The following is a 26,125-nucleotide window of genomic DNA, read 5'->3' as shown; positions in this document are numbered from 1 at the left end:
CAGCATTTTACAGCTGTGGAGCTGAGCGGTGGCCCAGCGTACTTCCGCAAATGCTGGTAAAATTGTACCGCACGTGACAGCATATCTCACAATGTCATAAGCAGTCCGCCCGTTCTTTGTTTCGGTTATATTTACTGCACCGTCACTTATGGCCCATTTAGACACAACGATTCTCGCTCAGAAGTCGCTCAAAAGCCATCTGAGTGACAGATTTGAGTGATCACAAGTGTGTAGATGACGCTCACGCCGTATGCAGGAGACAAGCAGGACCGCTATCTTCTGCGTAGTCCTGTGGGGTATACAGAACACAGCTGGAGCGCTGTCTTCTGCATACTTCTGCTGTGTTCTCCAAGCGGGATACCAGCTTAAACAATAGTATCAGTAGTATCCCGCTGTGAGCTCAGCGAGGCCCTGATGAGGCTCATCGTTGTCTCTCCACTTGGTGAAAGACAACGATGAACGACTCGTTAACGCAAAACTGCACGATGTCAGAGCTGTTAGACCCAACGATTATCGCTCAAAAGACGGCTTTGAGCGATTTTTGAGGGAGAATCGCTGGTGCTAAATGGGCATTTCATGATGTAATTGTCTACGGCCGTACGTATATACATGCTCATAGAGAAAAATGGATTCTATCGAGTGTATATACTCCGCACAATAGTACAGGCTGCGATCTTTTTTATGCTTGCGTATTACACAATTCTGAGCGGCACTGCATAAGGCATGACGCGGGTATTACGGATGCGCCTCTGTGACCTAACCCCAACCTCCCTGTTTACCATCCAAGCAATACGCTACCACTTCTGGCTTGGATAAATTTTGGCCACAGCGGCCATTTATTTAACTTTAAATTTAACAATGGGTAAAAAATAGAGATGAGCGAACGTACTCGTCCGAGCTTGATGCTCGTTCGAGTATTAGCGTGTTCGAGATGCTCGTTACTAGAGGCGAGCACCACGCGATGTTCGGGTTACTTTCAGTTTCCTCTCTGAGACGTTAGCACGCTTTTCTGGCCAATTGAAAGACAGGGAAGGCATTACAACTTCCCCCTGTGACGTTCAAGCCCTATACCACCCCCCTGCAGTGAGTGGCTGGGGCGATCCGGTGTCACCCAAGTATATAAATCGGCCCCTCCCGCGGCTCGCCACAGATGCCTTGTGAGATAGCTGAGGGACAGTGCTATCGTGTTGGAGCTGCTGTAGGGAGAGCGCTAGGAGTTAGTGTAGGCTGCAAGAACCCCAACGGTCCTTCTTAGGGCCACATCTAACCGTGTGCAGTACTGTGGAGGCTGCTTTTTGCAGTGTTGCATTTTTTTTTTTTTTTGCTATATTGGCCGTGCAGAGCATTGCGCCCTGCAGTAATACTCCAGGGACAGAAGACATATATTATAGATTGAATATAGTCAGTGGGCCTTTAGAAAAAAATATTTGAAAAAAAACTATTTGGCCTGCCTGTCACTCTGCTCAGTGTTCTGGGTCTGTGTCTGCTGGGGGTAGTAGTTCTCAAAATAAATACGCAGCCAGCTAAGTGTTACAGCAGGCTTGCGCAAAATTATTTCCTGGCGTTCCGTAAGCGAACTCAGCCTCCAACCACAGGCCAATAAGCGGCACATTTAATTACAGTGTTGTGTTTCTGCATTCCTGGTAATACAGCATGCTGAGGGGTAGGGGTAGGCCTAGAGGACGTGGACGCGGGCGAGGACGCGGAGGCCCTAGTCCGGGTGTGGGCACAGGCCGAGCTCCTGATCCAGGTGTATCGCAGCCGACTGCTGCGGGATTAGGAGAGAGGCACGTTTCTGGCGTCCCCACATTCATAGCACATTTAATGGGTCCACGCGGTAGACCTTTATTAGAAAATGAGCAGTGTGAGCAGGTCCTGTCGTGGATGGCAGAAAGTGCTTCCAGCAACCTATCGTCCACCCAGAGTTCTGCGCCGTCCACTGCTGCAACTCAAAATCCTCTGGCTGCTGCTCCTCCTTCCTCCCAGCCTCCTCACTCCATGAAAATGAGACATTCTGAGTAGCGGGCAGACTCCCAGGAACTGTTCTCGGGCCCCTGCTCAGATTGGGCAGCAATGGTTCCTCTCCCACCAGAGGAGTTTATCGTGACTGATGCCCAACCATTGCAAAGTTCCCGGGGTCCGGGGGATGAGGCTGGGGACTTCCGGCAACTGTCTCAAGGGCTTTCAGTGGGTGAGGAGGCCGATGACGATGAGACACAGTTGTCTATCAGTGAGGTAGTAGTAAGGGCATTAAGTCCGAGGGAGGAGCGCACAGAGGATTCGGAGGAAGAGCAGCAGGACGATGAGGTGATTGACCCCACCTGGTTTGCTACGCCTACTGAGGACAGGTCTTCAGAGGGGGAGGCAAGGGCAGCAGCAGGGCAGGTTGCAAGAGGCAGTGCGGTGGCCAGGGGTAGAGGCAGGGCCAGACCGAATAATCCACCAACTGTTTCCCAAAGCGCCCCCTCGCGCCATGCCACCCTGCAGAGGCCGAGGTGCTCAAAGGTCTGGCAGTTTTTCACTGAGAGTGCAGACGACCGACGAACAGTGGTGTGCAACCTTTGTCGCGCCAAGATCAGCCAGGGAGCCACCACCAGCAGCCTCACCACCACCAGCATGCGCAGACATATGATGGCCAAGCACCCCACAAGGTGGGACGAAGGCCGTTCACCGCCTCCGGTTTGCACCGCTGCCTCTCCCCCTGTGCCCCAACCTGCCACTGAGATCCAACCCCGCTCTGAGGACACAGGCACTACCATCTCCTGGCCTGCACCCACACCCTCACCTCCGCTGTCCTCGGCCCCATCCAGCAATGTCTCTCAGCGCACCGTCCAGCCGTCGCTAGCGCAAGTGTTTGAGCGCAAGCGCAAGTACGCCGCCACGCACCCGCACGCACCCGCACGCTCAAGCGTTAAACGTGCACATAGCCAAATTTATCAGCCTTGAGATGCTGCCGTATAGGGTTGTGGAAACGGAGTCCTTCAAAAGTATGATGGTGGCGGCGGCCCCGCGCTACTCAGTTCCCAGTCGCCACTACTTTTCCCGATGTGCCGTCCCAGCCCTGCACGACCACATCTCCCGCAACATTGTACGCGCCCTCACCAACGCGGTTACTGCCAAGGTCCACTTAACAACGGACACGTGGACAAGCACAGGCGGGCAGGGCCACTATATCTCCCTGACGGCACATTGGGTGAATTTAGTGGAGGCTGGGACAGAGTCAGAGCCTGGGACCGCTCACGTCCTACCCACCCCCAGAATTGCGGGCCACAGCTCAGTGGTGGTATCTGCGGCGGTGTATGGTTCCTCCACTAAACCACCCTCCTCCTCCTCCTCCTCCTCCGCAACCTCTGTCTCGCAATCAAGATGTGTCAGCAGCAGCACGTCGCCAGCAGTCGGTGTCGCGCGTCGTGGCAGCACAGCGGTGGGCAAGCGTCAGCAGGCCGTGCTGAAACTACTCCGCTTAGGAGATAAGAGGCACACGGCCCACGAACTGCTGCAGGGTCTGACAGAGCAGACCGACTGCTGGCTTGCGCCGCTGAGCCTCCAACCGGGCATGGTCGTGTGTGACAACGGCCGTAACCTGGTGGCGGCTCTGCAGCTCGGCAGCCTCACGCACGTGCCATGCCTGGCCCACGTCTTTAATTTGGTGGTTCAGCGCTTTCTGAAAAGCTACCCACGCTTGTCAGACCTGCTCGGAAAGGTGCGCCGGCTCCGCGCACATTTCCGCAAGTCCCACACGGACGCTGCCACCCTGCGCACCCTGCAACATCGGTTTCATCTGCCAGTGCACCGACTGCTGTGCGACGTGCCCACACAGTGGAACTCTACGCTCCACATGTTGGCCAGGCTCTATGAGCAGCGTAGAGCTATAGTGGAATACCAACTCCAACATGGGCGGCGCAGTGGGAGTCAGCCTCCTCAATTATTTTCAGAAGAGTGGGCCTGGTTGGCAGACATCTGCCAGGTCCTTGGAAACTTTGAGGAGTCTACCCAGGTGGTGAGCGGCGATGCTGCAATCATTAGCGTCACCATTCCCCTGCTATGCATCTTGAGAAGTTCCCTGCAAACCATAAAGGCAGACGTTTTGCACTCGGAAACAGAGGCGGGGGAAGACAGTATGTCGCTGGATAGTCAGAGCACCCTCCTGTCTATATCTCAGCGCGTTGAGGAGGAGGGGGAGGAGCATGAGGAGGAGGGGGAAGAGGGGGAAGAGACAGCTTGGCCCACTGGTGAGGGTAGACATGCTGTTTGCCTGTCATCCTTTCAGCGTGTATGGCCTGAGGAGGAGGAGGATCCTGAAAGTGATCTTCCTAGTGAGGACAGCCATGTGTTGCGTACAGGTACCCTGGCACACATGGCTGACTTCATGTTAGGATGCCTTTCTCGTAACCCTCGCGTTACACGCATTCTGGCCACTACGGATTACTGGGTGTACATACTGCTCGACCCACGGTATAAGGAGAACCTTTCCACTCTCATACCCGAAGAGGAAAGGGGTTCGAGAGTGTTGCTATACCACAGGACCCTGGCGGACAAACTGATGGTAAACTATCCCATACGACAGCGGTAGTGGCCGAAGGCGCAGTTCCGAGGGCCAGGTAGCAGGGGAGGCGCGGAGATCAGGCAGCATGTACAGCTCAGGCAGGCCAACACTCTTTAAGGGCCTGGCCAGCTTTATGGCTCCCCAGCAAGACTGTGTCACCGCTCCCCAGTCACGGCTGAGTCGGCGGGAGCACTGTAAAAGGATGGTGAGGGAGTACGTAGCCGATCGCACGACCATCCTCCGTGACGCCTCTGCCACCTACAACTACTGGGTGTCGAAGCTGGACACGTGGCCTGAACTCGCGCTGTATGCCCTGGAGGTGCTTGCCTGTCCTGCGGCTAGCGTCTTGTCAGAGAGGGTGTTTAGTGCGGCTGGGGGAATCATCACAGATAAGCGTACCCGCCTGTCAACCGACAGTGCCGACAGGCTTACACTCATAAAGATGAACAAAGGCTGGATTTCCCCAGACTTCTCTCCTCCACCAGCGGACAGCAGCGATACGTAAGCAATACGTAGGCTGCACCCGCGGATGGAAGCATCGTTCTCTATCACCATAAAAAACGGGGACCTTTTAGCTTCATCAATCTGTGTATAATATTCCTCCTCCTCCTCCTGCTCCTCCTCCTGAAACCACACATAATCACGCCGAACGGGCAATTTTTCTTAGGCCCACAAGGCTCAGTCATATAATTTTTCTAAACAATTTTTATACGTTTCAATGCTCATTAAAGCGTTGGAACTTTCACCTCCAACAATTTTTATTTTAACTGGGCTGCCTTGACGTGTTATTGTCAAACGAGTTTTTACGCATGCGGGTCAGAAAGTCAAAACCAGATATTTATGGTAGAGGTGAGTGGCTGTCAATCGGCAGTCTGGGCTCACGTTGGTGCCCGGTGGACACGGTAAGGCATTACTTGGGTTCCAGAGGTTGTGGCGGTCACTTTTTGGTGCATTCCTCAGGCCTCCCACTCACCCGTTTTCAATTTTCGTCGGTATTACGATCGTCGTTACGGGCAGTAGGTCTCGATGCGTCAGAGTTCAGGACCCATTCGTTCAGAATAGGAGCGGCCACGATGGAAGATGCAGGCGGGATGAACGAAGAGGGGTTAAAAAAGCTGGGAAGGTGGAAATCCCAGGCATACAAATCGTACGTGAGGCCAGATTTGATGGTCGTTTGACGTTCTAAACAGTTGTTAACGGGTTTTTCCGTTTTATTTCCATTTCGGGGGTTTTTCTTGTGTTTTTTCTGTGCTTGTTTCCAGCCGCAGAGCCGTGGAAGGTTTGGATCATTGGCCACTCATACATATATTGGGCCGAAAAGAGGGCAGCAGTACGGCCAACGGGTCGGAACTTGAGCTTGACCGGGACTGCCGTGAACTGGCGCGGAGTACGAGGGCTTAAATGGCCTAGCTTGCTGCACATTGTAATGGACATTAGCAGGTGGACCCCCCGAAGAGTCGTTTTGGTCGTTCATGCCGGGGGGAACGACTTGGGAAAAATGAAAATGAGGGATTTACTGGTGCTCATGAAACAAGACATGTTAAGGTTCCAGGACTGTTTTCAAGAAGTAATCTTGGTTTGGTCCGACATAGTGGCTAGAAGGAGCTGGAGAGGAGCGAGAGAGCCGGAAGCGATAGAGAGGGTTAGGAATCTAGTTAACCTAAAAATGTCAAAGTTCGTGCGGTCACTAGATACTTTTCTTTTCGGTTTGCAAGATAGTGTAGAGGCAGCTTTGGTGCGGGTTGGTGGGGTGGGACGTTATGCGTAGTAGCGATACGACGCATCCCATGTGGCCTGGAGTTTTTTCCATGCTGGATAAGGATGGTTGAGGAAGGTTAGTAGCCGAAGGACCAGGGCTTACGAACTTCCTCAGGACTGTTACGGAATCAAAAGTTGAACGTTTCACGGCATGGAAAAGGTTTTCACTGAAAGTAAAGTTAATAATGTTTATATAGTAATTGGTTTAATAAAGCTGTGGCCTACCCCACAATTTATACAGCAAGAAGACTGATGACTTATTTGGTATGGTAAGAGAGCATAGATGTAACGTTAGTGTCCCTAGTCCTTCTTTTCCTTAGAGCTTAGTCACAGGCACAACGCGCAAAAGACAGCACACGGACGCCGGTCCGATCTGCAAGGACCATGCAAAACGCATATTCTCATCCTTGAAAACAGTTGAGAACAGGACATGCAGTGCAAACGGTCCTGGGAATCGCCCCGTAGGCTGTTATGGAGCTGCGTGCTGACCGTGGAATACGGGGGGTGGGGGTGGGGATAGAACCATTGATGTCAGTGGGCTGTACATATCCAATATAAAGAGCCTACACTTTGCCCCCTTTGTGTGACCTTTGGTGGATGATTTTGGTGTCCTTAGATCTGTGACCTCCTCCTCACCACCGTAACATTACAGTTTGACACATGGAGTGACTGTCGGGCCGGTCACAGTTCCTATGTCCCGTCTAGCGGCGCGGTTGTGCTCCAGCCAACAGCGCCGCCACAAAGAGTCAGGCATTGCTGAGCGACGGTCATATCAGGTGCTGACCAGTCTGACTGTTGTCACGTCCCCAAAACGTGAAAGACCGAGCCGTGGACCGTGAACAGTTCGAGGGGTGTGCTCAGATGCAGGTTGGTGCACGGAAAATGCAGTTTATCCTGCAGTCCTGGACAATTAATAATTGGACATGCTCTATTTTTCAGCGCATTTGCGCACAAATTAAGTCTATAGAAGGTGCGCAAATGTGCGCAATATGCAGGGGAATGCATGAAACACTGCGCAATTCTGCAGTAAGAGAACACATCTTGAATTCATTAAGCTAAATAGCCATTTGAATTGGGTCGTGTTTGTCTGCTGCGCAAATTAGCAAGCCCTGCGAACATGAAAAGTACAGTAAAGCCCGCCCTGATGCACGCTAGAAAAACCCCTTGTTCATAGCACTAATACGTTGTGCTGAGGCATGCGCAAAAGTGCATCCATCCATGTCCGGTCGCCCTTAATGGAAGACATTTGGGATCTGTCCGGCTGCTCTTACGCACTTTAGCTTCTTGGTCTCCTTATACCCGCGGTGTTTCCTGACTACCATCCACTACAATCCGCTAGAAGCCTCGCTGCTCTGATATGAAGCATCATTGGGACTTCTCCCAGATATTTGGGGATTAGATCTCAGCTTCCTGCACATGACCGGATTACTGATTCCAGTTTGCACAGTTCTGTAATTCGGCCCCTTCGGTCATCTTTCGGCTCGTACCCTATTTCTTTTTTGACTCCATTTTTTCATAGAATTCGGCCGCGCTCTCACACGAATTGATTTTGTATTGCAGATTCTGCGATCGCCGTCCGTGTGGGAGGTCCACAGTAAAACGCAAGCATTGAAAGGCATGTTTTTTAGTTCACACTCGTGGACACGAATTGCGTATTCCGGTCTCCTTTGATGGTAATGGAGGTGTACGCAATTAGCATTGTGGTACAACCCCACGATGCAGCGAGGCATGCAGAACACATGCTCACCCAGACGGCAGCAGCTTCTTGCAAAAATGTAGAAAAATACATTTTATTCTAGTGGCGCAACATAATTCCAGAGGCTTCATAAAGTGCGCCATTCTTGGGTATAAATTGATGCCTAACTGAAAATTAGGTAAAGGTTCAGACAAGAAGTGCAACTAACTTTAGTTGTGTCGCTATGTGTAACTCTGGAGGATGCATGTAAGTTGAAGTTATGTTGAGAACTTTCCCCCACTGGGTCCCATGTAGTATTTATACAGCTTGCCATGTGCTTTGCAGGGAGGCATCTTCACCTCCCCCCATTCTCAAATCAGACTACAGCCCCCAGGGTGAGGGGGAAGTGTATGAGAGGAGAAAGGAGGGCAAGATACAATGTCCAAGAGATTGAAGGGGAGGTATAAGACATTGGTTACTAGTTGAGAAGAGTCTGGTCACATATACCTGTGGTGTCAGCGGCTCCCGGCCGGCCGGGCTGTCCTCGGATCCAGTATCTTCAGCTCAGCTCGGGGCATTAGTTGCCCTGAAGTTATGATTTGTTTCACGGTATCTTTTCGCCTTGTACCGAGATGTGCCTGTGTTCGAAAATCCAGTCTATTCTTGCAGAGAGCATCGATGGGGAGTCGGGGTTTTTGTCCGCTTTGGCAGGTAAGTCTTTAGAGCACTTTGGGAAATAAGTAGCGCAATTGTTGAAATAATTAGCATGACCGCATTACGAATCAGCCGTGGCCGCGTTCCAGGGCTAAACCTGCAGGTATCGTATGAGTAGAAGCTGGTGGTGTCATGGGAACCATATTAGTAGCTTGTCAAGGTGCGTTCACTGTAAATAGGATTTGTTAGAACGACTATGGATCCTGGGATTGTGGAAGGATTAGAACAAGTGTCCACGGGGTGCATGACTATGGAAGACACAATGCAGTAAGAGAAGACAGACAACAACTTCCTAAACACCTTTGTGGGTGACTCAGGGGTCGCCCACTGCTTTAGTAAATCCTTACATGAGTAATTCTACCTTTTATTGACATTTTTTCATGAACTTTAAATAAAACTTGAGTAATATTAAAGGGGTTGCCCAGTTATCGGACAACCGCTCTTCAATAGCACTGCCTGCATTAAAATAACAGAGATATACTTACCACCTCCTCTCCGCACGGCCACCGGGAACCAGCACTGCAACTCGCTGCAGTCCTGATGATTGTTGTGATTTACGATGTCACATGAAGTCACATGACTGCTGCAGCCAATGAGAGGCTGCAGTGTCCAATTCTTGAATTCCTGGCATCATGATACCAAGCATGTGAGCAGCAATGCGAGGAAAAGAAGCGATAGCGCTGCAGCAATCACGTGACTTCCTGTGACATAATATGTTAGGTCCGCAGCCAGATACAGCGCTGGAGCCTGGCGGCCGCGGGGAGGGTGGATTTGGGGTAAGTATATCTGTGTTTGTTATTTTAATGCAGTTTTGATGCGGTTTTCAGCAACATCTTGAATTGCGTATTCCGCAATCACCGTCCCCGTGTATGATGCACGGTAATACATGGGGATTGAAATGCATTGACTTTCGCCAGTTTGCTTATACTTGCGGGTAGGAATTGGGGATTTTGCAAGTGGAATAAAAATCTCAGCAAGCTCTGTGTTTCTGCGGATTCCACGTGTATGAGCTCCATAGATCTGTATAAATGCATTCCATCCACAATGCATACGCAATAAGATAGCTTATGGGCTTTGGATTTGTATGCACATTGCTCAGAGACCAGGTAAAGGACACGCAAGCATAATCATTCAATAGATAGGTCCATTAGCAGCTTATCACCTTCATTTGTATGTAAATGAACCTCCTGGAGCAGTATGCAGAGAACAGCAGGTGGTCTGTTCTCTGCATTCAGCTCCTTTGTTCCTCCATGGGGCTGCAAGCTTAATACAATGTAATCAGCGCTTCTGTGGAAAATACAGCACCATGGACAGCAAACACAGCATGCTGTCGGTGTTATCTTCTCTCGGCTGAACAATGGATTTTATGCTTGCCTAAAAATCCTCGTTCAGCCAAAGAGTGAAAAATGGAAACATTTACACACAATGATTATCGCTCAAACGATGGCTTTTGAGCTAATTTTGAGCAATAATCATTGCGTGTAAATGGGCCTTAACAAATGGAATAAAGAAAGCAGGAATTTGCTGGCAGACAATGCAGGACGGAGTCTGGGGAGCAACACCCCATCCAGACGATCTGCAACCTCCGCTTCTTCTTGGGGGCTCCTCCACAAGAAAGGTTTTTTGTTTTTTTTAAAGCTGTTTATACTACTTCCAAAATAAGTATAAAGCAGCCGAGCCGAGAGCGCCACATCCCATCCTGAAGGCTCTGAGAACATCCCACCACAGCGGCACAAGAGAACGCCGTCTGGGCGATAGAAGAGGGTTATAAGGGGCTGGGCTGCTTTCTAATGCCATTCCCTGCTTGCGATCGGATGTGCATTTAAGGACAGGATATCGTCCGTGTGGAAGAAAGAACGCAAGCAGGGAATGAGATGAGAAAGTAGCCCAACCCCTGGAGACCCCCTTCTATCTCTCAGGAGACCGCCCAGACGATGCGACTTGAGCTGTGGTGGCGAAAGCCACATGAATATTATGTGATCATTTGCAGGTCTTCTGCTATGGACATTCATAAGCGAAATCCGACCCGTTCGTGTGAGCGCAGCCTTATTTGGGGTACAACTCCTGAGTAGAAGGCCGCACATCTTGAGAAAGAAGCAAGACATTCAGGCTTGGAGAGCCCTAGGAACAAGAGGGCCCCATGCTTTCCCAACTCATAAACATGGGACATATTCTTCATGGGTTCAGCACATTGTCCTGCAGGTTAAGAACAGAATTCTGATGAAATGTCCATATGGGTGGATCTAGCTTAATCTCCAGTGAAATGTATAGTTTACAAGAGTGAGTCGTGAACAATGAATGAAGGAAGCCGTTCTCTTCTACCTGCTACACAATAGGAGCTTACTGGGAACATGCAGAATAGCTGTGGGATCTTACCTGAGCTTAGCATGGCTGCTTGACGTGATGGTGGCGTCGGAGTCAGTCTTGGGTTTCGGTAGAAAGTGACTCCACTTCTGGCTTCAAAAAAAAAAAATTAAAGGATTTGTCCAAGACTTTTTAGAATTTTTCTATTGATGACCTGTCCTGAGAACAGGTTATCAATAATGATCGGCAGGGGTCCACCACTCGGGGTCCCCGCTGATCATCTGATTCCTGGCACAACTGTCAGAATGGACAGGGCAGGAAGCAGAATGCAATGACCATAGAACAGCGATCATAGCACGGGATCTGTGGCTGCGGTACCAACCTGGGCCTCTGTGCAATGGTCATCGCGTCCTGCTTCCTGTGCTGTCCGTATTGACCTTGGCACTCGGAATCGGCTGATTGGTGGGGGTCCCGATCGGTGGATCCTAATGATCATCTATTGATGACCTGTCCTGAAGATATGTCATCAAAAGAGAAATAAAGTACCAGGCTAGCCCTTTAAGGTATTCGTTGGGTTCTAGTAATGCTCCATAGAGGGTGATTATCAGGACATAGGATTTCCTAATGTACATGGAACCACATTATATAAGGGGTATTCTGGGGCTGTAATACGATGACCTACATTGGGGGTAGGGCCGCTCTTAGGTTAGCTGGTGCCCCGTAAGAAAGTTTTATTGGTGCTCCCTTCCCCATAAGGCTACTTAACGTGTTTTAGGCCAGTTTCACACAAGAATATTACGGACAGACTTGCGGCTATAATACACTTTTGCGTAGCTGGTTACATGAAGTTTGGTTCCATTTTGACCAACTAACATCACAGCTGATTTTCTCATTCACGCCTATTAAGAACCCGAATTTTTTATTTTTTAGTCGTATGAGGGCTTGTTTTTTATGGGATGAGTTATAGTTTTTAACTCTTTCCGCCGCAGCCCTTTTTCATTTTGTTTTCATTTTTTCGACAATGGTGGCGGCTAACGGAGACATTACTACTATTGGGGCCGCTAAGGCTTTATTTACATGTCTGATAGCGAGTTGGATCCAAGGTCCATGAGCGCAATTCACATTGCGCAGCACATGGATACCCCGTCCGTGTGATGTGTGAGACACCGCACATTGAAAGTCCTATTTTCATGTGAGCAGGTGATGTCAATGCATGGCCACCACGAACCCCAAATCAAGGCTCCAAATCAGGTTGGCAGAAAACGTATGTGGCAGCTTAGGTGGTGTGATAAAAGGGCAAAATTCCTCTTTATTCCCCATAAGGGTCGAAGCGTGGCTGTGTGCATTATGGAGGAATAAGGAGGAATTGAGCTGTTTTATCACATCACCTATGCTGCCACGTATGTTTTCTATCCTCAGGAGAGGTCATTAATAGATGATCGGCTGGGGTCCGTCGCCCGGGACCCCAGATGATCAGCTGAGCGGGCGCATGCTGTCAGTGCTGCAGATACACCTCCGTGTAGTGGCCGGCGCTTGTAACTGCAGGAACGCCGCACGTTGATTTCAATCAGACTCCAGCCTGCGGTTACAATTGTGGCGGAGTACCAAGACTATTAGCGGGAAGAGTCGCTACGATGTTGCACAATCCACTGCTACTCATAGTGCCGATTGGGAGGCATTACAGTGAATGTAAGACTCGTAGCCTATAGAGCCCTGAGCGCTACCTTACAGCCAGATTTTATACAGGGCACTACCATGAAAATTGGAAAATATGGGTTTTAAAAGACATAATATGACGCCACTGTCCTCCGGCTTTGTATTTGTAATTTCATCTTTACTAGGTGGAGGTGCAACGTACACCTGCTGGACCCCAATCTGTAACCGGGCCACCAACTATAATGCTCCATTCATAGTCCTGGGCCCATTATATGGGGAAGTGAGACCTTATGGGCCTCCTGGTGCTCCAGGACCCGCGTGCGACTATATCCTCTGCACCCACTATAGTGACACCCCTGATACATATGGACATGATATGTGGGTAACCCAATCTCAGGACACCCTTCTTTTAGTCATGTTGGAGAGCTGTCCGTGCCTTCTATATAGTCCTGTAAAGCAAGAACAATGTATAGTAAAGTGTAGAGTATATATGAAAACTATCTGTGCAGTTCTATATCTGCATAGCTTCACCATCCCTCATTTATAGTAGGGAGCCTTCCCTATCAGAGGACTTGTTATTAGTTATTATTTCTATTCAGTTGTGTGTAATGAAGTGTTTCGTTGTCTTGTCACCCACAGAGGTAAAAGAGAGCCGGCGTCCATTGGCGCATGAATGTCTTGGAGAGGCACTAAGACTCCTCCGCCAGGTGATCAACAAATACCCCTTGCTCAATACTGTGGAGACTTTGACTGCAGCTGGGACCCTCATCTCCAAGGTTAAAGGTCAGTAATGGATGACCTACATTCATCATAGAATTGTATTGCTCAGGCCGGTTTCACAATTATGTTGAAACCTCCGGTCAGAAAAAGCGCTGCATGGTCCAAAAGCCGAACAGACCCATTAGAGTCATTGGAGTCCGTTCAGCGCTGCTCAGTTTCGTCCTCAAACTGAGCCGTTCGGCCGTGGAGATCGCCCTTTCCTGCTCCCCGAATGAAGCAGGAAGCCAGACCCACCCTTAGGCCGGCCTTACATATGCGTTGGGACCTCCGGAGGTTCCTTTACAGATCAACTGAAAATACCGGAAGAAAAAAACGCTACACTCAGAAGTTTTTTTTTCCGTCCAGAAGCCAGGCAGCTGAGCGGAAACCGAAAAGATCCCGTTATAGTCAATGGGGTCCGTTCGATGCTATTCGGTTCCATCCCGAGACAGAGCCATTGGGCCGCAGGGATTCCCCTTTCCTGAATGGAGTAGGAAGCCAGAACCCCGAGAGCAGCCGTGGAACCACTTTTGTGTTCCTTCTACAGTTTGCTACATAATTGTTGTCTTTTCTGGTTTGGTGTCCCAGGTTTTCACTATGAAGCAAGTATTGAAAATGAGAAGCGAGATTTTGAGAAGGCTCTGGAGAGTATGGCGGTCTGCTTCAGCAGCACGTAAGTAGCAACTATGACATAATACTCTAGAAGCGGCCAGCGACTTCATTGTAAACCGTGGCGCACATTTCTCTTGGCTCTTCTCAGAATCTCGGAATTCCTTATGGGGGAAGTGGACAGCAGCACGTTGTTATCGCTCCCGCTCGGGGACCAGAGCCAGGTGAGACCTTGGGGTCCAGCTATTGTTCAACTAATCACTTTGGTTCCTCTGTTAATCCTATTATGCACAACATGTTCTGTCGCAGCTGAATGTATTCGGAACACAAGCAGGACATGTCCAACTCCCAGAGCACACTGAACAAACACTCTGATTCCCACTGCGGGACCGCTGCATGAAGGGACATTTACACGGACGATTGTCCTTTAGAATCGTACAAAGTCCAGCGGGATCTGAACAACAATCGTCCCGTGTAACTGCTTGCAGTGCCGGAATGAGAATTGTTGACTTGTTCCGATTCTGCATGCAGACGCGCCGTTCAGTGTACACAGCAGTCGGTCACTTCTGAACAACTGTCTGCTTACTGTGAATGGAGGCGCCGGGGGGGGGGAAACGCTCCTTGGTCACCGCACCTCCCTGTCGGCAGCGCTGTCAGCCATACTCGCTCCTGTGTAACAGTGCAGCAACGAGCATCACTGGGACGCGCGTCGGACACTCTGAGTTTTCCTTCTGATGTTCCTTAAAGGTTAACCCGTCTGGAGATTCATGTTGCCTCATTACAGAGTTATATCTTACTGTGACGCTACGTGGGAGCCCCCCCCCCCCCCCCGCCCCCCCATCACTCTCTTCCCCAATCCTGGCACTTATCTCTGAAAATACTACAACATAAGTGGGGTTTTACGAGACATCGCTGACCGCTCTCCCCGGTGGCACACAGATAGATTGTTCTCTGTACCGGTGAATGAGAATAACTGGATGATCGGTGTTTAAGCCAAGCGATTAGTGACCGCGCACGCAATGATTTGTATGACTGCAGGGATGAACATTAAGCAAACGGAGTACCGATCATCATTCATCGTTCATCGTTCATCGATGGATTCATGATTTGTTTACTCTCTATTCAAGTTTGAACAATTCAGCGATTATTGTTTTTTTTTAACAATGTTCACTCGATGTAAAGGGGTCCTAAATCTCCTGCCAGGTTCCCCCTGAGTGTGTGATGCCCCTCAGGGCCGACACTACAACTAAGACCGTCTACCACTCCATCCCAGAATCTGTACATATAAAGATGATAAGAGTGCAGGATGGGATGAACGTTTCCAATCTGCGCCTGCAGCCCTTTATTTCCTACAAGCGGTATTTCAGGGCCCTCGCCTGCGGCGTCAGTAATATTAGTGTAGAATCAGCAAGTTCTCTGGCCACAAATACTTACAGAGAACTCCGACACAGAATTACTATATCATCTGCAGTCCGATTAACCTTACTGATAGAAACTCCTTTCAGTCTACATATAAACATATCAGCCCCTGACACAAGCACTTCTGTAATATCTCCTGGTTTAATGTCTGTCCTTGTAGTTATAGTAATTGTTATTCTATGTTCACATTATACTAGTGCTGGACATAAGATGTGTATATATATGTATATATATAGATATCTATCTCAGAAAAGGTTGCAGTGCAGTGTCCGAGGAGCGGGGTAGATTGGGACCTTGTCACAGGGTTCTACCATCTCCTTCCCTGGGGTTAGCATGAGACCCGTCCATGTTACCGCTGAGGGAGTTTCACGGGGGTAACGCAATACGTGGTTTACCTTAAGGTCCTCTCACTCGTGACGCCAATGTTCCATCCTCTGAGGTGAATTCAGGTGATTGAAATAAGTAGTTCACACACACACGGAAACGTTTCAAAGCAAAACCAGGTCAACAGTGCTCAGACGGTTAATGTAATGTCCCGCAGCGACCAAGACATGAGGCACATGCTGAGGAGATGGCGGGGTAGAGATGTCACTTGTCACGGTGGCTCTACCAAACTCCTCCCCAGAGGGAAGCGCGTAACCTCAGCCAAGGCACCGCTAGGCCTCTTATAGGCAATCCTGGGACAGCGGTTACCTGAATAATGGTGTGGTGGACCTGAAAGGTTTGTTACTCGTGACGCTACCGTTCCTTTGCCCTGTTGGATATCCGACGGGCAAATAGGTAAGTCCACACACAGTTGAATTAGAAACTTCAATCACTGGGAACAGGCAGTGACTGCAACTTTACTTATCCACTTGAAAGATTTACACACCAGTGCAGGAAAAACAGTTCAAAGAGGTCAGGGAGGAGAACACAGGATGGCACCGGGCCTACAGTCCAAGTTATCTGTATGACTCAACTCCTGAACACACACACACACTGGGATGCAGGATGATACTGGGCTTACAGTCCTAGTTATCTGTATGACGACTCCGCTTCTGGACACGCACACTCTAGGATGCAGGATGACTCTGGGCCTTAAGTCAAGTTATCTGTATGACTCCGCTCCTGGACACACACACTCCAGGACACAGGATGGCACTGGACCTACAGTCCAAGTTATCTGTATGACTCAACTCCTGGACACACACACACCTGGATGCAGGATGTTACTGGACCTATAGTCCTAGTTATCTGTGTGACTCTGCTCTTGGACACACACACTCCGGGACACAGGATGACACCGGGTCTACATTCCTAGTTATCTGTATGACTCCAATCCTGGACACACACACTCCGGAACACAGGATGACACCGGGCCTACAGTCCTAGTTATCTGTATGACTCCACTCCTGGACACACACATTTCAGGACACAGGATGACGCCATGGCTACAGTCTGAGTTATCTGTATGACTCCGCTGCTAGACACACACACTCCGGACACAGGATGACACCGGGCCTACATTCCTAGTTATCTGTATGGTTCCGCTCCTGGACACACACACTCCAGGACACAGGATGACACCGGGTCTACAGTCCAAGTTATCTGTATGACTCAGCTTCTGGACACACACCCTCTGGAACACAGGATGACACCGGGGCTACAGTCCTAGTTATCTGTATGACTCCGCTCCTGAACACACACACTCCGGGGACACAGGATGACACCGGGTCTACATTTTTTAGTTACCTGTATGACTCCACTCCTGGACACACACACTCCGGGACACAGGATGACGCCGGGCCTACAGTCCAGGTTACCTGTATGACTCCGCTCCTTGACACACACACTCCGGGACACAGGATGACACCGGGTCTACAATCCTAGTTATCTGTATGACTCCGCTTCTGGACACACACTCTTCAGGACACAGGATGATACCAGGTCTTAAGTCAAGTTATCTGTATGACTCCGCTCCTGGACATACACACTCCGGGACACAGGATGATACCAGGCCTTAAGTCAAGTTATCTGTATGACTCCACTCCTGGACACACATACTCCAGGATACAGGATAATACCAGGCCTAGAGTCACGTTATCTGTATGACTCCGCTCCTGGACACGCACTGCAGGACACAGTATGACACCAGGCCTAGTCTCAGTTATCTGTATGACTCCGCTCCTGCACACATACACTCCGGGACACAGGATGACACCAGGCCTACAGTCCACGTTATCTGTATGACTCCACTCCTGGACACACACACTCCGGGACACAGGATGATACCAGGCCTTAAGTCAAGTTATCTGTATGACTCCGTTCCTGGACACACACACGGAACACAGGATGACATCGGGCCTACAGTCCAAGTTACCTTTATGACTCTGCTCCTGGACACACACACTCCGGGACACAGGATGACACCGGGCCTACAGTCCACGTTATCTGTATGACTCTGCTCCTGGACACACACACTCCAGGATACAGGATGACACCAGGCCTACAGTCCACATTATCTGTATGACTCCACTCCTGGACACACACACTCCGGGACACAGGATGACACCGGGTCTACAGTCCACGTTATCTGTATGACTCCACTCCTGGACACACACACTCCGGGACACAGGATGACACCAGGCCTACAGTCCACGTTATCTGTATGACTCCACTCCTGGACACACACACTCCGGGACACAGGATGATACCAGGCCTTAAGTCAAGTTATCTGTATGACTCCGCTCCTGGACACACACACCCTGGGACACAGGATGACACCGGGCCTACAGTCCTAGTTATCTGTATGACTCCGCTCCTGGACACACACACTACGGGACACAGGATGACACCAGGCCTACAGTCCACGTTATCTGTATGACTCCACTCCTGGACACACACACTCCGGGACACAGGATGATACCAGGCCTACAGTCAAGTTATCTGTATGACTCCGCTCCTGGACACACACACCCTGGGACACAGGATGACACCGGGCCTACAGTCCTAGCTATCTGTATGACTCCGTTCCTGGACACACACACTCCAGTATACAGGATAATACCAGGCCTAGAGTCAAGTTATCTGTATGACTCCGCTCCTGGACATACACACTCCGGGACACAGGATGATACCGGGCCTACACTCTAGGTTATCTCTATCACTCCACTACTGGACACACACACTCCGGGACACAGGATGATACCAGGCCTTAAGTCATACATAGTAACATAGTAACATAGTTCGTAAGGCTGAATGAAGACAATGTCCATCTAGTCCAGCCTGTCTAGCCTCTTGTTTTGTTGATCCAGAGGAAGGCAAAAAACCCCAAGAGCAGAAGACAATTAGCCCTTTTGGGGGAAAAATTCCTTCCCGACTCCCTAATGGCAATCAGACTGTTCCCTGGATCAACCCCTAATAGTTCCTACCTGCCTGTATACCCGGATTAACAAATAACCTTAGATTTATATCCTGTAATATCCTTCTCTCCAGAAAGACATCCAGTCCCTCTTAAACTCCTCTATGGATCCTGCCATCACCACGTCCTCAGGCAGAGAGTTCCACAGTCTAACTGCTCTAACAGTAAAGAATCCCTTTCTATGTTGGTGATGAAACCTACTTCCCTCTAATCGTAGCGGATGTTCTCTTGTTACCGTCGTGGTCCTGGGTGTAAACAGATCCTGGGAGAGATCCTTGTATCGTCCCCTCATGTACTTATATATGGTTATTTGGTCGCCTCTTAACCTTCTTTTTTCTAGAGTAAATAGTCCCAATTTGGATAGCCTCTCCGGGTATTCCAGTCCCTCATTCCATGTATTAGTTTAGTTGCCCTTCTTTGAACCCCCTCCAGCACTGTAACATCTTTCCTGAGCCCCGGTGACCAGAATTGTACGCAGTATTCCATGTGAGGCCTGACAAGTGCCTTATATAGTGGGGGGATAATGTTCTCGTCCTTCGCCCCTATACCTCTTTTAATGCATCCCAAAACTTTATTTGCCTTTGCAGCAGCTGACTGGCATTGGTTACTCCAGTTTAGTCTACAGCCCACTAGTAACCCCAGGTCTTTTTCCATATCACTTTTCCCTAGCGGTACCCCATTAAGCGAATATTGGTGACATCCGTTTCTCCTGCCCATGTGCATAACCTTACACTTATCAACATTGAACTTCATTTGCCATTTTCTTGCCCAACCCCCCCAGCTTATCTCGGTCCGATTGTAGCCGCACATTGTCCTCCATTGCATTAATTATATTGTATAATTTTGTGTCATCTGCAAATATTGATATTTTGCTGTGCAGCCCCTCTATCAGGTCGTTGATAAATATATTGAACAGAATGGGGCCTAATACTGAGCCCTGTGGCCCCCACTAGTGACTGTGGCCCAATCGGAGTATGAGCCATTTATTACCACCCTCTGCTTTCTATCTCTGAGCCAATTCTTTACCCAATTACACACGTTTTCACCCAATCCGAGCTTCTCATTTTGTATATTAGCCTATTATGCGGCACGGTGTCAAATGCTTTAGAGAAGTCCAGATATACGAGATCAATAGATTCTCCCAGGTCCAGCTTAGAGCTTACTTCATCATAGAAACTGATCAGATTAGTCGTACATGAGCGACCCTTCATGAATCCATGCTGGTGAGGAGTTATTCCCTTGTTCTCCTTGAGGTACTCATCGATGGCATCTCTCAGGAGAATCGCCTCGGATATTTTTCCCGCTACTGAAGTGAGACTTACCGGCCTGTAGTTACCAGGCTCACTTTTGGTCCCCTTTTTATAAATTGGAACCACGTTGGCAATGCGCCAATCCAATGGTACAACACCGGTCTTGATAGTGTCTAGAAATATTAGGTATAGCGGCCTAGCTATCTCATCACTTAGTTCCCTTAGTATCCTTGGGTGTATTCCATCTGGGCCTGGCGATTTATCGATTTTAATCTTCTTTAACCTGTTCCGCACTTCCTCCTAAGTTAGGTATGACATATTTTGCGAGGGGTTTATTTTATTCCCCTGCATCTCGTGTGGCATTTCTTTTTCGTTTGTGAATACGCTTGAAAAGAAACTATTTAATAGATTTGCCTTCCCTCCATCATCTTCAATGATTTCCCCTGCATTATTTGTTAAAGGGCCAGTGCTCTCCCTGCAAATCCTTTTGCTGTTAATATAGTTGAAAAATAGTTTCGGGTTGTTTTTGCTCTCTTTGGCGATCCGTCTTTCCGCCTCCTCCTTGGCAATTTTGATCGTATCTTTGCATATTTAGTTTTTTTCCTTGTATGATTTTAGTGCTTCTTCGCTGCCTTCTTGCTTTAGTAGTTTGAACGCTTTCTTTTTTTCGTTTATTGCCCCCTTACCGTCTTATCGAGCCACATTGGTTTCCTTTTAGTTGAGATTCTTTTATTTTTAAAGGGTATGAACTGCTCACATGAAGTGATTAGGATCCTTTTGAACTTTTCCCATTTGTCCTCTGTACCGTCATTTTTGAGGATGTTGTCCCAATTAATGTTACTGATTAGCTCTAAGCTCATCAAATTTTGCTTTACTAAAGTTTAGTTTGTTTGTCGCTCCCTGATAAGGCTTCTTATTGAATGACAGCTGGAAGTTGATTATATTGTGGTCGCTGTTCCCCAAGTGCCCCTCAACCTGCACCCCCTTTATTCGGTCCGGTTTGTTGGTTAGTACTAGGTCCAGAGTGGCTCTCCCTCTTGTTGGTTCCTGCACAAGTTGGTTCAGGTAATTGTCTTTAATTACTCTAAAGAACTTATCACCCCTGTGAGATTTGCAGGTCTCATTTTCCCATATTATATCTGGATAGTTAAAGTCCCCCATTATAATTACTTCATTGCGCTTTGACACCTCTTCTATCTGCCTTAATAATAAATTTTCAGTTTCTTCCGTTGCTTTTGGTGGTCTATAGAAGACCCCTATCAGGATTTTGTTATTTTTTCTTCCCTGTATTTCTACCCACAGAGATTCCACCTGTTCGTCTCCTACCCCTATGTCCTCCCGTAGTCTCGGATTTAAGTTTGATTTGACGTACAGACATACCCCTCCCCCTTTCTGGTTCCTTCGGTCTCTTCTGAAGAGATTGTACCCCTGTAAATTCGCCGCCCAATCACACTTATCATCAAGCCATGTTTCCGTTATTCCAACTATATCATAACTCTCATCAGTCATTCTTGCTTCAAGCTCACCCACTTTACCAATCAGACTTCGTGCATTTGTGGTCATACAATTGATTGCGTGATTTTTGTTTTTTAAATTCGTTTTGTTGCTATTCGTACTAATGGCTGACCTCACATTTCTAACTGTACTAACCCCCCCCCCCCCCCCCTGCTCGACCCCCATTCCCATTTCTTTGACCCAGGTCGCTATTTACACTGGCTACCCCACTATTTCTCATTTTGCCCTCCCCCCCAGTCCCTAGTTTAAACACTCCTCCAGCCTTCTAGCCATCTTCTCCCCGAGCACCCTCCCCATTAAGATGCAGCCCATCCCTACGGTAGACCCTGTAGCCAACAGCAAAGTCAGCCCAGTTCTCCAGGAACCCAAATCCCTCCTTCTTACACCAACTCTGGAGCCACGTGTTTACCTCCCTAAGATCCTGCTGCCTTTCTAGTGTGGCTGTAGGTGCAGGTAGTATTTCCGAGAAAACTACCCTGGAGGTCCGCGCCCTAAACTTGGACCCTAGGTCCCTGAAATCATTTTTGAGGGTCCTCCATTGACCTCTAACTTGTTCATTGGTGCCAACGTGCACCATGACCGCTGGATCCTCACCAGCCCCTCCCAGTAATCTGTCAATCCGATCCGCGATGTGTCGAACTCGAGCGCCAGGAAGACAACACACCGTTCGACGATCCCGGTCTTTATGGCAGATTGCCCTCTCTGTCCCCCTAATAATTGAGTCCCCCACAACTAGAACCTGTCTAGCCTGCCCTACGCTCCCCGTCCCCGTCTCACTGGAGCAGTCATCCCCCTGGCGTTCAGAGGGCATGTCGTGCTGCAGCGGTGCTGGCTCTGTAATGGCATCCTCCTCATCTGCCAACGTTGCAAACTTGTTGGGTTGTGCCAGTTCAGGACCAGCATCCCTGGTTCTCTTTCCTCTACGCCTCCTTCTTTCTGTCACCCAGCTTCTTGCCTGCTCTCCCTGCTCTTCCGTACTACCATCCGCCCCCGCCTCTACCCCAGCGAGTGTCTGCTCAGTGAGCACCAAACTCCTTTCCATGTTGCCAATGGCTCTCAGTGTTGCCAGTTGCCCATTTTGATCCAGGATTTGGGCTTCTAAATGTGCCACGTGCACGCATCTTGCGCAACAGTATGCACGGCTGATCAAGGACCGCATACGTTGCACAAGTAGCACACTGGATGACATTGCCAGGCATGGAGCTCATCCTAATGGGGATCTACAATTTACTTGTGGAAGTAGTGAAGATAGACACGCTGCCGCCTCTGCGCAACCGCTCACACGCTGCCACTCACCTGCTGCCTCCTGCAAAGACCACTCACGCGCAGTCGCTCACTCGCTGCCGCCTCTGCGCAGCCGCTCACACACTGACGCTCACGCGCAACCACTCACACGCTGCCCCCTCTGCGCAACCGCTCACACGCTGCCCCCTCTGCGCAACCGCTCACACGCTGCCCCCTCTGCGCAACCGCTCACACGCTTCCCCCTCTGCGCAACCGCTAACACGCTGCCCCCTCTGCGCAACCGCTCACACACTGACGCTTGCACACAACCGCTCACACACTGACGCCTGCACGCAACCGCTCACACGCTGCCCCCTTTGCACAACCGCTCACACACTGCCCCCTCTGCGCAACCGCTAACACGCTGCCCCCTCTGCGCAAGCGCTCACACACTGACGCCTGCACGCAACCGCTCACACACTGACGCCTACACGCAACCGCTCACACACTGACGCCTTTGCGCAACCGCTCACACACTGACGCCTGCACGCAACCGCTCACACACTGACGCCTGCACGCAACCTCTCACACACTGACGCCTTTGCGCAACCTCTCACACACTGACGCCTTTGCGCAACCGCTCACACACTGACGCCTTTGCGCAACCTCTCACACACTGACGCCTGCACGCAACCGCTCACACACTGACGCCTTTGCGCAACCGCTCACACACTGACGCCTGCACGCAACCGCTCACACACTGACGCCTTTGCGCAACCACTCACACACTGACGCCTGCACGCAACCGCTCACACACTGACGCCTTTGCGCAACCGCTCACACACTAACGCCTGCACGCAACCACTCACACGCTGCCCCCTTTGCACAACCGCTCACACGCTGCCCCCTCTGCGCAACCGCTAACACGCTGCCCCCTCTGCGCAAGCGCTCACACACTGACGCCTTTGCGCAAGCGCTCACACACTGACGCCTTTGCGCAACCGCTCACACACTGACGCCTGCACGCAACCGCTCACACACTGACGCCTGCACGCAACCGCTCACACGCTGACGCCTGCACGCAACCGCTCACACGCTGACGCCTGCACTCAACTGCTCACACGCTGACACCTGCATGCAAACGCTCACACGCTGACGCCTGCACGCAACCGCTCACACGCCGACGCCTGCACGCAACCGCTCACACGCCGACGCCTGCACGCAACCGCTCACACGCCGACGCCTGCACGCAACCGCTCACACGCCGACGCCTGCACGCAACCGATCACACGCCGACGCCTGCACGCAACCGCTCACACGCTGACGCCTGCACGCAACCGCTCACACGCTGACGCCTGCACGCAACCGCTCACACGCCGACGCCTGCACGCAACCGCTCACACACTGACGCCTGCACGCAACCGCTCACACGCTGACGCTTACCCTCAGCTCAACCGCTCACACAACAAAAATTTTTATTTTTTATTTTTCCCCCTCCTCGCAAACACTTAGACCCGCCGACACACACACTTACACTAGGTACACAGAAGACAAACACTTAGATTCACACACACACAGAAGATACTTCTCGGCTCCTGTTGCAGCTCCTCCACAGTGATGTCACCTGCTCTCCCGGCGGCCGCTCACTCCACCTGTCACTCTGCCCTCCTGCTGCTGCTCCAGGACCTGCTCCGCTCCTGCCGGCTCTTCCTCGGACTCCTGTCACCTCCGGGCGCCGGTATCGGCTCCTCCGCTGGTCCGATGCCCCCTTCTGCCCTTCAGACCCCCGCTCGTGCGTCTGCCTCGGCGCGCTGCTCCTGGCGTCTGAAGTCAAGTTATCTGTATAACTCCACTCCTGGACACACACTCCGGGACACAGGATGATACCGGGCCTACAGTCTTACTTATCTGTATGACTCCACTCCTGGACACAAACTCCGGGACACAGGATGATACCGGGCCTTAAGTAAAGTTATCTGTATGACTCCGCTCCTGGACACACACACTCCGGGACACAGGATGATACCGGGCCTACAGTCCACGTTATCTGTATGACTCCACTACTGGACACACACACTCCGGGACACAGGATGATACCAGGCCTAGAGTCAAGTTATCTGTATGACTCCGCTCCTGGACACGCACTGCAGGACACAGTATGACACCAGGCCTACAGTCCTAGTTGTCTGTATGACTCCGCTCCTGGACACATACACTCCAGGATACAGGATGATACCAGGCCTACAGTCAAGTTATCTGTATGACTCCGCTCCTGGACACATACACTCCGGGACACAGGATGACACCGGGTCTACAGTCCTAGTTGTCTGTATGACTCCGCTCCTGGACACATATACTCCGGGACACAGGATGACACCAGGCCTACAGTCCTAGTTGTCTGTATGACACCGCTCCTGGACACACACACTCCGGGACACAGGATGATACCGGGCTTACAGTCCTAGTTATCTGTATGACTCCACTCCTGGACACACATACTCCGGGATACAGGATAATACCAGGCCTAGAGTCAAGTTATCTGTATGACTCCACTCCTGGACACACACACTCCGGGACACAGGATGATACCGGGCTTACAGTCTTACTTATCTGTATGACTCCACTCCTGGACACAAACTCCGGGACACAGGATGATACCGGGCCTACAGTCTGGGTTATCTGTATGACTCCGCTCCTGGACACACACACACTCCGGGACACAGGATGATACCGGGCTTACAGTCCTAGTTATCTGTATGACTCCACTCCTGGACACACATACTCCGGGATACAGGATAATACCAGGCCTAGAGTCAAGTTATCTGTATGACTCCACTCCTGGACACACACACTCCAGGATACAGGATGACACCGGGTCTAGAGTCAAGTTATCTGTATGACTCCGCTCCTGGACACGCACTGCAGGACACAGTATGACACCAGGCCTACAGTCCTAGTCGTCTGTATGACTCCCCTCCTGGACACATACACTCCGTGACACAGGATGACACCGGGTCTACAGTCCTAGTTGTCTGTATGACTCCGCTCCTGGACACATACACTCCGGGATACAGGATGACACCGGGTCTACAGTCCTAGTTGTCTGTATGACTCCGCTCCTGGACACATACACTCCAGGACACAGGATGACACCGGGCCTACAGTCCTAGTTGTCTGTATGACTCCGCTCCTGGACACATACACTCCGGGACACAGGATGACACCAGGTCTACAGTCCTAGTTGTCTGTATGACTCCGCTCCTGGACACATACACTCCGGGACACAGGATGACATC

At 50.3% G+C, this 26,125-nt stretch overlaps 1 protein-coding gene across 2 annotated transcripts in view; it reads left to right on the top strand.

Moving 5' to 3' along the window:
* Positions 1 to 26,125, top strand: part of ARHGAP45 (Rho GTPase activating protein 45) — a 92,760-nt gene that overhangs the window by 23,618 nt on the left and 43,017 nt on the right. For both annotated transcript variants that reach the window (XM_066604749.1, XM_066604747.1), the window contains exons 3-5: positions 13,293 to 13,436; positions 14,001 to 14,085; positions 14,173 to 14,245. In XM_066604749.1, the coding sequence (XP_066460846.1) occupies positions 13,293 to 13,436; positions 14,001 to 14,085; positions 14,173 to 14,245 (302 nt within the window). The remainder of the gene's footprint in view (positions 1 to 13,292; positions 13,437 to 14,000; positions 14,086 to 14,172; positions 14,246 to 26,125) is intronic.

This window comes from Eleutherodactylus coqui, chromosome 5, assembly GCF_035609145.1.
Source record: "Eleutherodactylus coqui strain aEleCoq1 chromosome 5, aEleCoq1.hap1, whole genome shotgun sequence".
Taxonomy (NCBI): Eukaryota; Metazoa; Chordata; class Amphibia; order Anura; family Eleutherodactylidae; genus Eleutherodactylus; species Eleutherodactylus coqui.
The sequence above is the reverse complement of the archived record's forward strand: the minus strand, read 5'-3'. Positions and strand labels throughout refer to the sequence as shown.